Source organism: Branchiostoma lanceolatum, chromosome 11 (assembly GCF_035083965.1).
Source record: "Branchiostoma lanceolatum isolate klBraLanc5 chromosome 11, klBraLanc5.hap2, whole genome shotgun sequence".
Classification (NCBI taxonomy): Eukaryota; Metazoa; Chordata; class Leptocardii; order Amphioxiformes; family Branchiostomatidae; genus Branchiostoma; species Branchiostoma lanceolatum.
Window position 1 is genome coordinate 8,924,101 of NC_089732.1, and position 15,312 is coordinate 8,939,412.

General features: G+C 43.2%; 2 protein-coding genes across 2 annotated transcripts; one reads left to right on the forward strand and one right to left on the reverse strand.

Moving 5' to 3' along the window:
* Positions 1–8,274: 8,274 nt before the first annotated feature.
* On the forward strand, positions 8,275–11,888 carry LOC136444625 (carbohydrate sulfotransferase 1-like). The gene is made up of 2 exons (XM_066442272.1): positions 8,275–8,990; positions 9,352–11,888. The coding sequence occupies exon 2, from the start codon at positions 9,665–9,667 to the stop codon at positions 10,919–10,921; it is 1,257 nt and encodes a 418-aa protein (XP_066298369.1). The 5' UTR covers positions 8,275–8,990; positions 9,352–9,664; the 3' UTR covers positions 10,922–11,888.
* Positions 11,865–14,188, reverse strand: LOC136444626 (carbohydrate sulfotransferase 3-like). The gene has a single exon (XM_066442273.1). The coding sequence runs from the start codon at positions 13,540–13,542 to the stop codon at positions 12,292–12,294; it is 1,251 nt and encodes a 416-aa protein (XP_066298370.1). The 5' UTR covers positions 13,543–14,188; the 3' UTR covers positions 11,865–12,291.
* Positions 14,189–15,312: the final 1,124 nt, after the last annotated feature.

Sequence of the window (15,312 nt, forward strand, 5' to 3'; positions counted from 1 at the left end):
GCTATCCTGTTCTCTTCGTGGTAACCCTTACAAACCAAATGCCATCGTGTTTTAAAAGCACTTGTTGTCAATAAACGCGCGGCATTGTGCGGTGTGGCGGGCGGGAGATGCACACTTCAGGCCCGCTGAACCGCGGAGGGGAGGTCCGGTCAAACACCTGTGCCATTACGTGCAACAGATGACATCAGGCTTAAGAAATGTTCGCAGTTGTCAGGTCTGCTTGTTGTGAACATAATTACTGTATTGTCGGGTAATTTGTGGCTATACAGAAACCACCCCACATGGCATACAATGTGGGCTGTGCCAACTTCATTTTATGGATGGCGTCCTCTGAAGACCACAAATCAGACGTAAATGTGAGAAAAATTGACTTTTTTTGCACTAGGAGGCTTTGCAGTAGACCCTAGGTCACAATGTTGTTCATAAATCGTAGCGCAAACAGCATCGTCATAGATTCCTCTATAAGATCGACCTTTTTGTATTTTTTATTTAGAAAGTACGCTGCAGTTTCAAAAGAATCTGCTAGGTGGGTTGCCCTATCTTGCAATAGTTAAGAATCCGTCAAAAATTGCTGAATCCTAAGGTTGATTGCGATCATTTTGAACGTAAGCTAGGACCTCTAGATCTTGTTTTTTTAACATAAATCTTGCTTTGCTGGCGCTGGCCCATGTGCATATCAATAAGGATGGTCTAGTGTTACTGGTAGATGTCCTATTTTGTCCTAATATCCAAACTACGTTTTTTGGGTTGTTCAATAAGACCAAGCCTTCTCTCTGGAACCCGTGTTTGGACGAATGTTTTTCGAGCTAAAAGTGACGTCACACCTGTAGTGTGGCTGACGCTGTTCTATCTGCCGCGCGCTCAGCCGACTGTGGCAATGCTTTGTCACACATGGTGAAACGGCTAGATCCACCTGGCTATGGGCCAGATCGGAAGTACAGAAACAAAAACATCTTAGAAGACAACCTCCGCCCCTTTTCTTTCCCCTTCCTGAGACTGAGGTTTGACACCCCTAAACCAGACCGGCAGACGTATCAGCCTGCACCGACGCTTTGTTCGCACACTCTCCGATAACCCCACGCGTGGCGCGCGCTGCTTGCAGTTAGACCAAGACCAAGAGCACACAATTGTTTCGTAGTTAATGGTACAGTTTTAACCTTGCCTTGCTTTAAGCCAAGGCTGTGTTCTATATATTGAAGATTCTGCCTTTCTGTAAAATGAATATCTTGCCATTACCTGGATGACTGTCCTGTTGTTACTTGTGACTAAGGCGCCTTGTGGATACGCCGTACTTTGTTTGAACAAAAATCTTGTCTTGATGAATGCTGGCACACATAGCCACTGATGGAAAAGAGTACCGCTCACTGCTCAAACTCATGTTCAAGTAGAGCAGCACATTCTTAGAAGAAATCAAGAAAGAACGTCCGGAAGGATACTATCAACGTCTTGTAATATACGCAAGGGGAGCAACGCTTTCTTGTTAGTTTTTCCAAGATGATAGAACTGTACAGATAGAACTACTCTGCTGAAAGACTAGGAGGTACAGCTGTCAGAAAAACTACACATTCAGGAAACGTTCCGTCTTCCCTTCATCTGCTTGTACGTTTGGACAATATATAACACAATGGCTCTTTAGACTAGTTGCCCACCTCCCAGTTACAGTGTGTGTATGTACACAATAATTAAGCCGATTAGGGTTAACCCTACTACGCCCTAATAACTACAATAACAGATAAAAGTCAGACAGTGTCATCACTGTCTACTGGTTGTGCGTGTCGGTGAATTCTATCTGTTTAAATGCAACCGTTCTAAAATGAAACGCCACTTAATTGCATATAGTGGTTTCGTGTATTTAGTGCATATACGTCGTATTCTAGATGTTTTCTAGATCCTCGGCAGGCGTATCCTATTATATATGTTAACGTCCTCTGTTTACACTATCGTAACCTATTTCCAATTTTGGGGTGAAGGGGGTGGGGGGTGGGGGGGTGGGAGGATGCAGAGCAGGCTATGTCACCAATATTGAATAGGACATGGTCAAGTAGTGCACGTAAGGGCCCAGTTCCATACGTCGTGCGATCGTCTTGGGAGTCGTGCATGTGTCTTGCGAATTTCAGCTGTCTTGTTACGGACAAGACTGTCTTACGTCCTCGTCGGCGGTAAGTTCCGACGCAGCCTGCTGCAAAAAAAAAAATGTATGGCATCAAAATCGTACGACGACCCACGACAAATGTGACCGTGCTGTAAAATCTCAAGTCTTGTGTACAAATGTTTAGAACTGTTTGTAAAGCCCTTAAAGACCCACAAGCCTTAAAGACAGCATGAATGTTTCGACCAAAAACGGTACCATCCTAAGGAGTCTGCATGGAGGCGTTTACATGTAGGTGTAGGGACATATCAACGGCCGGCCTTCCCGTGGTCATGTTCCCATGTCCACGTCACTCGGAGCCGCCCCACCGACAATCCCCCCAGAAGAAACAACAACAGTTTCAAAGGTTCAAACGGCCGCCATTCACGCCGAGCCATCTCCACTAAATGGACCAGAAGACAAACAGGCACCGCAAATCTCACCCAGAATTGGTCAGAGTTTACACAGGTTTCTAAAGACTCTAAACGAACACATTGTGAGTACAAAATACGAGCTTTGTTCGCTTCTATACCAACACCAGTAAGCTGTGTTGCGGTACAGGAATATCTTTGTTTGGCGTGAAAGTGTCTTAAGACGTTATCCGTTGATTCCTTAAGGAGTGATTGAGGCGTGCCGTTTTCCTTCAGGCACCAGCGAGCAGAGGCGCCAGGGAGAACAGTCCGCAATAATCTCTGTTTGCTGTTTTGTTCTTACAGACAGTTGCTGGATAGAAAATAAGAGAATCATGGTGTTCTGACGCACGCCAGTAGTGTATTATTGCGACGAATGGAGCTAATCTGTGCTGTTAGGTCATATTTCGAATCCACTTACCTGGTTCGCTACCAGATACAAAATACTTGCAGCCCGCAATGTGCACTGAACCAACTCAAATTGGAAAAGAAACAAAATGTAATAAATCTGCACTTTTGCGAGTAGAAAAATCTGAGACTTAGTATAGAGATTTGAATGATCATTACGTACATTCTATGTTCATAACCGGTGCAATGGCCTAATTGGTAGAGTGTTCGCCTTGCATACGGTAGGTCGTGAGTTCGAACCCCGGCCGGGTCATACCGAAGACTCTAAAAATGGTACACACTTCTTTCTCTGCTTAGCACTCAGCATTTGGGAAAGACTATGGAAGTTAAACACACATCACTACCAGCGGACCAGCCCCCTGCTGTAGTGACTTGCACTTGTGTGGCCCAAGGGCTACGAAAGGGAGATGGGCGCCCCCCTACGCATCTTCGATGCATGGGACCACTTTAACTTTAACTTTTTTTATGTTCAATGCTGGCGTTGCGACTTGTGCGATTATCAAGTCTATACTTTTGTTGTTTTGTCCGGTTTGCCAACACGGAAGCTGGTGACCATTCAAGTTAAGCAACACTTTCGCTTCCATGCAAACACATGCACGTTTCAGTTTCAAACCGTCCGAAACTTTCGCACGTGTATAGCTGATCATGCAAGAGTAATTACGAAGCAGTTCGAATCTCTGCCCGAATATCCACGATTGCGTACGTATGGTTATCACGTCGTAGTACATTTACATCGTCTGAATGCAGAGTTTGTACCCAATTTGTAGGCCCTAGAGTTTTCAGATTTAAACAGAAGCTTGTTCACAACTACTTCTCTCTCTACGCTAATTCCAGAGTAAACACATGCACGCTCAGACGCCTTCTGGCCGCTTGGACCTCACCCTCATGCCTACACGACTCCGGCTCTTCAAAACAGGTGTCCACACAGGTGTGAAAATAAATAACACCAAAAAACATGTTCTTCTAGGACGAAGCAGCGAAACAAAGGCAATGCTGGTTGTATGTTTGTAGTTTACATGAAGACACAGTGCCGATGTGTCAATGCACCTGGCCGAAGTCGACTGTGATTAGTCTCAAAGTGTCCGGCCTCTGGCAGCCCTCATTCAAGACCACAATCGCGACCATAGCCCGTGAAATTGCTATGGTATTGTAGGCCTCCGCAGCTGGCACCTGGTTCATCGTTACCTAATAGTGTATAACTAGTACTGGTGTAGAAGAGCCTTCTGCTCCATGTAATTTTGCCGTGTTACTAATACTGTTGATAAACCCTCTTCCGTTTTTGTTTAGGCACAGGGTAAGTCTTCATGTACCCAGCTGAATAATGTCGACGGCATGCTTGTCGCAGGTGGAATGTTCTGACCACAATGTTCAACTTGAGGACAAGTACACCAAAATTGCTACGCCCCACAAATCACTACTGTCCCGCTGTTTCTGTGCACTTCTTATCATAGGTTTCTGCCCCAGTATCAAAAACGTCTTAATCGAGATTGGTCCGTTTACATCATGTTACCTTTATTCTTCTTCTGTCAATTATACTCACGGTCACGATCAAATGAATATTTAATGGGCCCATTGTAAAGTGTATCGCAAATATTATAAGTATAATGATGTAATGAACGTGTTTTTCACCATGATCTGAAATAAGACTGTGTCATTGCCCTTAGCCAACTCGTTCCTCAATAGAACCTCCCGTTAAGCCAACCGATGCTCTGAACAAAGCAAAAAGGCCCGAAACGTTGAACGAAATACACCTGTGGACGGGGCAGTTTGGGAGAGCCTTTTAAGACCTATGGTTAGTATGGTCTAGCGGTTAGAAGCCCTTCCTACTGATCAGAAGTTCAAGAGTGTGAAACATATAGTTTTTTCACTCTCCTGCCTTGCATGTTACCGGTATTGAAAACGGTCATGAAGACAGTGCTGTTGATTACAATCCTTCCTATACCTAGGGGGCGCTGTGAGCAATCGAGAATAAAACCGACCTAAAAACGACAGTCTATTAAGTAGGTCATAGAGTGAGATCGAGAATTCTCTTATCTCAAAATTTCAGCACTCAGAAACACAGTTATTGTCACTCTTCTGCGTTGCATGTTACTGGTAATAGTTACAGTCCTTAAGGATGCAGTACTGTTAATAATAGACCTTCATAGGGGGCGCTGTGAGCAATCGCGACTTAAACCGACCTTCAAGCGACAGTCTAACTCTAAGTACTGAGGTCATATAGTAAGGATCCTCTTATCTTATAATCTTAGCACTCAGCTCTCACTTTTACAAAACATCGTAGATAGATCTCAGCATTGGCAATCACAAGGCAATCACACCCGGGCATGTCTTACTAGTCATTGTCCACACCTGACGGTGCAAAAAGACGGCGGGTAACATTAAGCAGTCGCAGGTGACGATCTCCAATAGGAATGTATAACTAATGGCATTGTCACCTCCTTTCAAAACCAGCCGTTCCGACCGATAGATGAAGAAAACCACCGATAATGTGTAACGTCGGTTCTTGATGAATGACCCCCGTATAAAGTGTAGACCACGCGCGCCTGTATTTGTTTATTTTGATGTAAAATTAATAGGGGCAGGACGTGGTGCTCTCGCCTTACCAGATCAGCTTACTGACCAGGTATGTCGGTGACAGGACCACCTGAAAGACATCTAGCTACGACCTGAGGAACAAGGGGCACCAACGACAGGTATTACAATCAGATGCACGAAACCTGATCAGTGGGAAACATAGCTGTAAATGAATGAGGTGACCGGTAGACATTAAAGTTTTGACCGGCCCACAAAAGCGTCTATGGCGAGTATGTTGTGATGCAGTGGTCATTTATCATTTCAACACCAATTCTGTCACTGCGGTCATTCTTGGCAGACCCGGAGGTCCATTTCTCAGTCAGCGATGGCTGAAATGATGCCTGCTATTTTGCGGTACTGACAGTGGTATAAGTATGCAGAAAATAATGGTTTGTATGCCACATTGTAACGTTATTAAGAAATAAGAATTCAGGGCTATATTTCTTGTTATCTATAGCTATGAACTAGCTATATAGGAAGGTGAAAAGGAAACATTTAGTCTTCAACATAAGTAGTTGGTATTCTCAAAAGAGTTAAAGAGGTACGGATTTACTCTGAACTCAATTTCCTGTTGTTTGCAATGCATAAAGGGTTCCCTTCTGTAGCTTAAAATTACTTAAAGGCTTCTATATACAAACGATGGACCCATATTACGCTTGACAGCATTTTTAGCCTTATCTTTTATGATAAGCTCAACAATGCCAAGGCCTTTGCAGACTTTACATGTATTTAATTGCTTTCATGATCACTTCCTTAAGCACGGAATCAAGATCTTCTCTTGGCTTTTCAGTCTTCATATAAGGTAAATGATATGGGTTGAGAATGTAAATATTTTCATCTTCCTCTCATACAATTTTTCTTTGTTGTGACCCAAACAACCACACGGAACGGTTCCCCTTACACCATACCTTCCATATGTCCATTTCTTCACGGACATCCGGAGAGTCTACGTGACATTCGACGGGTTAAACCGTTAGCACTGGTGCCACATAAGACGTCACTCGTCACTACTTACGGCCCTAAAACGTTTTGTCTGTAAGACACAATACGCCCTGGTCTTTTCCGTCTCACAAAGTGGAGTATTGACAACACAGTGCGTATTGTGTGGAGCTTTTTCAGGGCGTATCGTCGGTGGTATCGACAGTTGGGATAGACAACGCCCTCCCCGTCGGTTGTTGCCTACTTGGCATCTTTCACGGTTGAAAGACATCGATATATAAACGAAGAGGAACAAAAACACCGATGTCTGTTACATCTAGTTTTACCTGTTCTTTGACGGAAACGTGTCCCTTACACTGATCAGCGAGAGATAAGGAAGAATGGGGTCGAAGTGTGTCGTTTTGACGTCTGGGTCAAGCAAGACTTTTCACTGCGTCAATAAGCCATTTGTGTGCCGTTTTTGTTCCAGAGTTGGTGGATTTCAGTGCTATATCCACTCCATTTCTGTACCATACCAGCTTCCTCTGTGCGTCTCCTCTTAGTTCTACTTTGAACTGTACAATTGTCCGTCCATAATGATATCATTTCCATGCCATGTACGTCCCAAGTTTTATTGCAATACAAGCTTGTAAGGCAGTTCTGCTATTCAAGAAGTCATGGAATCAATGTAATTGTCACAAGATAGTGCGTTAAGTTCATAGCAGATAATGGAAATCAAATACAGTATGAAGCACCTCTTACCGTTAAAGTAAAGCTCATTCTAAACAACATTACCGGGCTAGACTGGCTTTGATGTGTGTCAAGTGGTACGGCATGTTTATAGGAAAGATTAACTTTTATGTGAGAGACATATCTTGTTGTGTACTTTACAAGTGAGACGAAATCCTATCATGATAACCTTAAGACTTTACGAGTAAAATAGCTATGAATTAGATAATAAAAGCTTTTTCACTTAAGTACGTCTTTCAAAAGAACATTTAGTTGGTTCTTAAAGTTATAATCAATAGGAAAAAAGCCCAGAACAAGCAAACAGTCACACACAACCTGCCAGAACCTTACATCTGCTTGGAGATTTACGCGAGTCGTGCGTGGTTGAGTGTTTGATAAGGGATTTGGGCGACAGAAAGCTGTTGGTTCAGACAGTTTATACACCTGTGACTGGTAGTGTTGCCAGCTTACTCGCCTTGTCCTCACAGGGACGGCCTATCAACACTGTTTATTCCTGCTGAACAATCTAATGTGAAGTAGCCTGTTTTCAGGTGAAGTTACGGAGACAACCTCCCCCCCCCCCCCCCCTTCGATTGGTTGAGCATGGTAGAGTCAGACTAGCCTCTACTAGGCTCCACAGGTCGCTGGAAAAAGAATATAAATTGACCAAATACACAGATATCGTACAAGAGGAGTTAGCTGACCGGGTAGTACAGTTTGTGACTTGGCTTAGGTTTTCTACTATTTTTCCAGCGACCCGTGCACAGAGCCTGGTAGAGGCTAGAGTATTCAAATGTGTATAATTGATAAGTATCACATAATAATGCAACTGTAGATGTACAGAAATGTTTGAACTTACCAGCCAACTTCTAGGCTTAAACCACTAACATGGCGTACAATTCTTATGTCAAACTATCTGTAATTAGTCGTAACGCATTTTAGATGACGTCATCTCAGAGATAACCCACTAATCGGTCATACTACGAACGTTTGCGATAAAGGTAAGGACCAAAAGGGTCATTGGAGGAAGCACACGTTACACAACGGAAATGAACATCGGCTTGCGAGGATCTGCACCCCCAGCAGAAAGTACATGAAAGATCTAGAGCTGCTCTCTGGGTTTAGATATCTGCCTTTTCGACGTTTGTTAAGTGCGCCTCTGCGCGGGCCAAAAAGGTATGACAGTCATAAATGTTGTACTCTCCCTTCCTCTTTAGCTTCCTAGTTAGCAAATGGAATAGCTCAATTTTTAGTTAATCAATAGACTGCCCTTACGTCAATGCTTCCGTTCGCTGGTTGCAAGTCCATGTACTACATGTTTGCTACATGTAGAAAGAAGGGTGACTTTTTTGTGACAAACATGTTGACTAGGCCTATAGGTGGTGTGAAATAAGACTGTACTTGCTAGACAAACATTTATATTCAAGTCCAAGCGAACTGAAAATATCAAATCGCTACATTTACGCACATTCCTATACGAGTCTACATGTGCATGTCAATGTATCCATAGAAGTTATCAGACGTCATTGTGTTGATACAGTGTGGTAGACGAGAATATTGAAGATAAAGGTTTGGCTGGGAGTCAAAGCACCTGCTCTCCGGTTGTGGTTCCGTATTGTGTTTTTACCTCATTTCAAAACTTCGTTTGCCTTTCCTAAACGAAGAACCCCACTCTGCTGGGAGGACGTAACATTTGTGTCATTGAGATGGTCCCCTTTGAAGGTTTGGCTTGGCTGTGACGTATAGTGTTACCATAGTACACCAGGCTTTGTAAATAACTGGAAACATTTTGTTTTCCTGAGTAGTCCTGCCATGCTGTTCAGGTACGTTGCTTTAAGCTATGTATACAGTACGTCTGCTACCATACTATGTCGAAAGATGATTGTAGAAACGTTCAAAGGCACCCAGAAAGCTATCAAGGCTGTGTGTATTTGTCACAGGTACCGGTGGTTATTTGAAACGGTACATGTGAATGGTCCTGAATGTTTAGAGGAAGGTCTGTAGGCCATATGCATGTAGCAAAAGACCATGGGTCTGTAAATGTAAAACATACATAGGGGAAGCTAGGTCAATAAGATTTTCTCTGAACAGCGACTTCCTAGCTTGCTCATATCGCTTCCCTTGATTTCTTACTTTACGTGAAGCATACACTAATACCATAATGCCTTGTGTTTGTCATTTCAGTCAACCGTGACTATTCTTACAGTTGTACGTAGAAGGAAGGGCTATTTCGCTCACTTGACGACAACAAACATGGCGACATTTCAAACAACAATTGTTCGGTGCTATTTACAATGTACTACTACTAAACACACGATAGATCCGCGGCCACTTTTCGGTTATACCTTCCATGGCATTTGATTTCCATGGCAGCTCAGTCGCTGGACCGTTACTGAGACAAAAAGATGAAACTCGAGAGTGAATAAACGAAACCAATGGCTTAATCTTGTACAGTTGAACAAAGAGTGGATCAGAGTTGCGTAGTTCAAGCACAGCCATGAGGGTTCGCAAGAGGACGCTCCTCCCATTCTTTCTAGTGCTGGCGATCATTGTTTACTACAAGCCGCTTTTAACATTGACGTTCTGGACTTCAACAAAAACAACACGACAGTCTGGCTGGCTGCCAACGGACAAAGCTGATGCTATTTCTACATCACAAGGCGGAAATTTCATTTTACACAATGCAAGTGGGATAGAACTGTCACCGGCCAATGAAATGAGGCATTCCGGTCGTGCCACAGCCTTTATATTTTCCCAGATGAGAAGCGGCTCCTCATTCGTCGGAGAGATCTTCAACCAACATCCGGGGTCTTTCTACCTGTTCGAACCTCTGTGGGCCACACTGTTCTACAATAATGGGACATACAACGTTCCAAAATGGCAATCCAAAATGCTAAAAGGGGTAACCGATTGTAAATTTGAAGGCCTAGAAGACATTATGGAATTCTTTATAACTACTAAGCACTTCGGTGGCTTTAAGAAAAGCACACCCTTGCGAAAACTGTGTGGAAACCATCACAAGCGCGATTTTGTACACCAAGATAACTATGATTTCGTCATTTCTAAAAAGTGTCCGATCCCAAAGGTAAATTTTACCTCAGTTTTGAACGAGGCATGTGCGAAGTCGAAACTCAACGTTGCAAAAATCATACGAATCAATGACATTAATTTATTTGAAGAAATCGTTGAAAATGGCTCGACAATCGAGCAAAAGGTTAAAATCATCCATCTTATCCGAGATCCTCGCGCTGTGATCGCTTCTCGGATCAGAGTGTACAACTTACATCGCCCTGGTCCCTTTTCAGGCGACCTTGTGGACAAAAAAGCCGTAAAAGCTCTCTGTAAGCGTATGGTGGAAAACGTACAGACCCAAGACGGCGTCCCGAACTGGCTACTCGGCCACTATGCCCTAATAAGGTATGAAGACGTTGCCATGGCACCGGTCGCCATGACAGAGAGACTGTATCATTTCATCGGTACCGAAGGTGACGACGCAGTCTTTGATTGGCTTGAGAAAAACACAAACGCCAAGAAGCCGGACGAGAGCCCTTACTCCCTGAAGAGAAACTCCCGGGACACTGTTGACGCCTGGAGACGGAATCTGAGTCTGTCCGCGGTGCTGAAGATTCAGAACATTTGCCGGGACGCCCTGAAGATGTTCGGGTACAGAACCGTGCGGGGAGGGGCGGAACTAACCAACCTGAGTCTGTCTCTGGTAGGCGACATGGAGGACAACCTGGTGCAGATCTCGTGAGGTTGAGATTAGCATCCTTGAGAAAGTCCACGAAAACCCGATGTACACGTAGTGTTATATAGTGTTCAGACTACTAATTATTCACACGTGCATGCTCAAATGCCGTCATAAGATGTATTGTCAAAAAAAGTTGTACGAAACACAAATGGTTGGGACTTATTAAAAGTCACGCTTGAACACGATGACCACTTTCAATTAAGTGTTCTGTAACATCAAACCTATTATGATACGGTGCATCTATACGTGCTGTACCATTATAGAAGAAGAACTTTATTGCACGACAATTGTACATGGTACAAAGTATGGCAAGAATTCGTAAACATAATAAATGATATGTAGGTCTGTTCTCAGTGCTGAGATTCAGAACAGCTGCCGGGACTCTCTGGAGATGTTGAGATACAGAACCGTACAAGGACAGGCGGAACTAACCAACCCGAGCCTGTCTCTGGTGCAGATTTCTTGAATGTGTTGGTGTCACTAGAAGGAGCGGATTATAAAGACCGAGGCATTTACACAATATGAGTAGTTCTACATGTCTGTATCGTTGAAGGAAAATAGATTGCACTTAGAGGGAGCAAGGCAAGGGCATTATAAGTTTGCCCTTATCATCACCCCCTCTACCCATCCGATATTTCAAGTGATCTGCAGTTTACGTAATTACACGAAGACGCCAGAGTGATATGATAGCCGCCTTTCTCAATGAGAAATAATCCTGAAGTTCGTGTTTCAAATTTCCAAGAGTCACTGCTATACAGATCGGGACGCCCGTGTTTGAGGAAACTTTGTTATCTGTAAGATGGAGTTCGTGACTTTCGATATTGCTGTTTTAGAAAGCCCTGCAGTAAAATATCATACTATTTTAAAGTGAGAAGTATATCCAATTGTATGTAGATGCCATATAGAATGGGTTCACAAAGAGGACAATAAAGTACACACACGGGTATTTCTTTGAAATCCGTGCTCTTTATTCTTCTTTCTTTTTCTTTAGATACGCATGTTTATGCAATGAGATTTAATTGGTTTATGTGATTTGGTATTCGACTATCGGACTTGAATATACAATAACAATTAAATCAAATTCATTAGACACCAAAATAATACATGTGATATATCATATAACGGTAAAACATATAGATATGCATCATACCATGAGAGGGTTAAGTATGAAAAGTGACCAACGTGTTTCAAGCGTGACATTAATGTTCAGTCGCAATCATTTGTTTTACGTACAATTCATTTGACCGCATATCTTTTAACGGCAGTTTGAACACGAGCACTATAACATTACATGTGCATCGAGAAGTTTATGAAGTATGTGGTTTTTCAGTTAGAGATACTCGTGGACTTTCTCATGGATTTTGATATCCATCTCACGAGATCTCCACCAGGTTGTCCTCCATGTCGCCTACCAGAGACAGACTCAGGTTGGTTAGTTCCGCCCCTCCCTGCACGGTTCTGTACCCGAACATCTTCAGGGCGTCCCGGCAAATGTTCTGAATCTTCAGCACCGCGGACAGACTCAGATTCCGTCTCCAGGCGTCAACAGTGTCCCGGGAGTTCCTCCTCCGGGAGTAAGGGCTCTCATCCGGCTTCGTGGCTTTTGTGTTTTTCGCCAGCCAATCAAACACTGCGTCGTCACCTTCGGTACCGATGAAATAATACAGTCTCTCTGTCATGGCGGCCGGTGCCATGGCAACGTCTTCATACCTTATTAGGGCATAGTGGCCCAGCAGCCAGTCCGGGACGCCATCTTGGGTCTGTACGTTTTCCACCAACTGTTTACAGAGATTTTCTGTTTTTGTGTCGTCAACAAAATCTTCTGCTAACGGAGTCGGTTCGTCTCTGTTGAAAATTCTGATCTGTGAAGCGATCACGGCGCGAGGGTCCCGGATAAGGTGGAGAATTTTGACTTCCCGCCCCACCTTTGAGTCATTTGCCACAATTTGTTCAAAGAAGTTGATGTCCCAGATCCGTATGATCTTCGCGACGTTTAGCTGCGACTTCTGACACGCCTCGTTCAAAACAGAAGCCAGTGTGTCTTTCGGAATGGGACAAATTGAATCAGAGATGTTGATTGTTCCTCTTTGGACCTGAGAATTGCTCTTACATAGTTTTGTCAAAGATGGTGTTCTCTGGACCGCTGCGAATGTTGGAGCTGTTAGGAAATGCTCCATAATCCCTTCAAGGCCTTCAAACTCACAATTAGCTATTCCTCGGAGCAGTTTGAATTGCCATTCTGGGACGTTGTGTGTCCCGTTGTCGTAGTACTGTGCTGCCCAGAGAGGTTCAAACAGGTAGAAAGACCCAGGATGTTGGTTGAAGAGCTCTCCCACGAATGAGGAGCCACTTCTCATCTGGGTGAATATGAAAACGGCAGTAGGACTAGAAGGCTTCACCTCATTGGTAGGCGTCAATTGAATCTTGTATTCTTTAGATGCTGCCAAATATTTGTTTGTCGTCGAATGAATACCTTCATGCGTAGCTACTCGTAGGTGAGCAGGCAGCGGTATTGTTGTAGTTTGAGGCCAAAGAGCCCAATGTTTGACTGACCAGATATAGGCGACCACCGCCAGCGTTAAAATGATGGGGAGAAGTTTAAAAAGTGCCCGTTGAGTCCTCATGACGTCACTGTGGTCTGCACCAAACCCACAGCAGTGTTTAGAACTGTAAAACAACAACCATTAGTTAAATAGGTCGTTCTGACGTATAGAATCTTCACTGTTTAAAGAGCCTGTATAGCTGCCCTGTTGTCACACGGCGACAGATATGGTACATCGGAAAACATATGTGACACCATGGATATCCACATATTACTCTTAAAAAATTCCTAAAGCTATAGAGCTTTTTTTCATATATATCTATAGGAAACGTAATCTAACACTATGCATATGTTATTTCTATGACCTTTCTCTTTGTAAGATTAAGTAGGCAGCTCAGTCAAACGACAAATATTTAGGGTGGGCCGTGTGTACCTGGTTAATTGAATAGGCAAAGACTAGAAACGGATCGCAAAACGTGCCGATAGAAAAGCATCATCATGAAATGAAGAATTATAAAGGCTACGATCGAGGAAGCCTTATCATTTATAAATTATTTAACGTCAGAAAAGAAATAGAAATTATGTAACATGCTGATAATTACGTCTATGACATAAAATCTACACAGCTAACTTAATAATTGGCATTTTTCATAACATGACCTCAGCACAAGAAAAATTGTAAACCTGATTTCAGTGAATCATATAACCGTAAATACTTCCTCAATATCATTGTATTTACAATCATTGGAAAGACATATACATTACATTTTGTACATGTCACCCGGTAGAAAATTGACTGAAAACATTATAGTACAGAATCGTAGAATATACTGATAAATGTAGAAAGCTAAAAGTTAGGTTACTTGTTACAGCGGTTGGGAAGCGACAAATTAAACATCAATCGACGCCTTACCCGAACTCGGACGGAAGAGCACTAAAACCTTGTAAAGTCCAAGCTTACCATATACTCCCAGCTGTAAACATACACGTCACCAGCTAGCGTTCGCGCACAAAAGCGCTTCCGTGGCACGTCGCTATTGACCAATGGCTGAGCGAGAATTCAGCCTAGCGATCTTTTTTATTTATCATTTTTATGTATTCATCTGCTTAACAGATAAAAACCAAATCTGACGCGAGGAGCCAGCAACAGAGACAACTATGTTTATTTTTGTCTTTCTTCATTCCTTTTCTTCTTCTTCTCTCCCAGCGGGCATATATCTCCTGGTACTTTTACATTGTTAAAGCAATTTTTTTCCTAAAGTATATGGCTTGGATGATGTAGACTTTTCTGTGTTCATCGCTGGGCGTTATCATCCATAATGTACTGACTAAGGAAGGATTCCGTGTGTACGAGGCCGCCTGCTGACGTAACTCACACGCGAATATTGCAAACAGTGCTTTCCGTCGTACGACGCGCTATCTTATTTAATTAGGGCAGTTACAAATAAAGGCGGGGATGGTTAAACACGATGCTCTCGAATAAATCCGTAACAAGTCAAGAGTTCGGAGAGTTCGTACCTCTTTGAAATATTTAGAGTTTTGTAAACTCTGAACTCGAGACGATTGTGATTACTGTCACCTTTCTGGGACCGTTCTGTCACCTTTGACCCGGACTTCCTGTATGCAGACACACGCCACTTGCACAAACAAACAAACCAAGTGACCACAAAACCTCCCTTTTCGCGGAGGTAATGATGTGGTCAGCCACTTCAGTTTTCAAACCACACAGTAGCCTTCAAACGACGGTCAAGGTTGCTCATTAGCATATAGGAAATGACGCTATCCAATGAAGAACTTCTCAGATTGCTCTACCGGTCGTAATATGTGACGTCATTGCAAAACACCAGAGCGG

What these genes read in the sequence shown, in the direction of transcription:
- LOC136444625 (XM_066442272.1), top strand. Translation starts at nt 9,665, where the DNA reads ATGAGGGTTCGCAAGAGGACGCTCCTCCCATTCTTTCTAGTGCTGGCG.
- LOC136444626 (XM_066442273.1), bottom strand. Translation starts at nt 13,542, where the DNA reads ATGAGGACTCAACGGGCACTTTTTAAACTTCTCCCCATCATTTTAACG.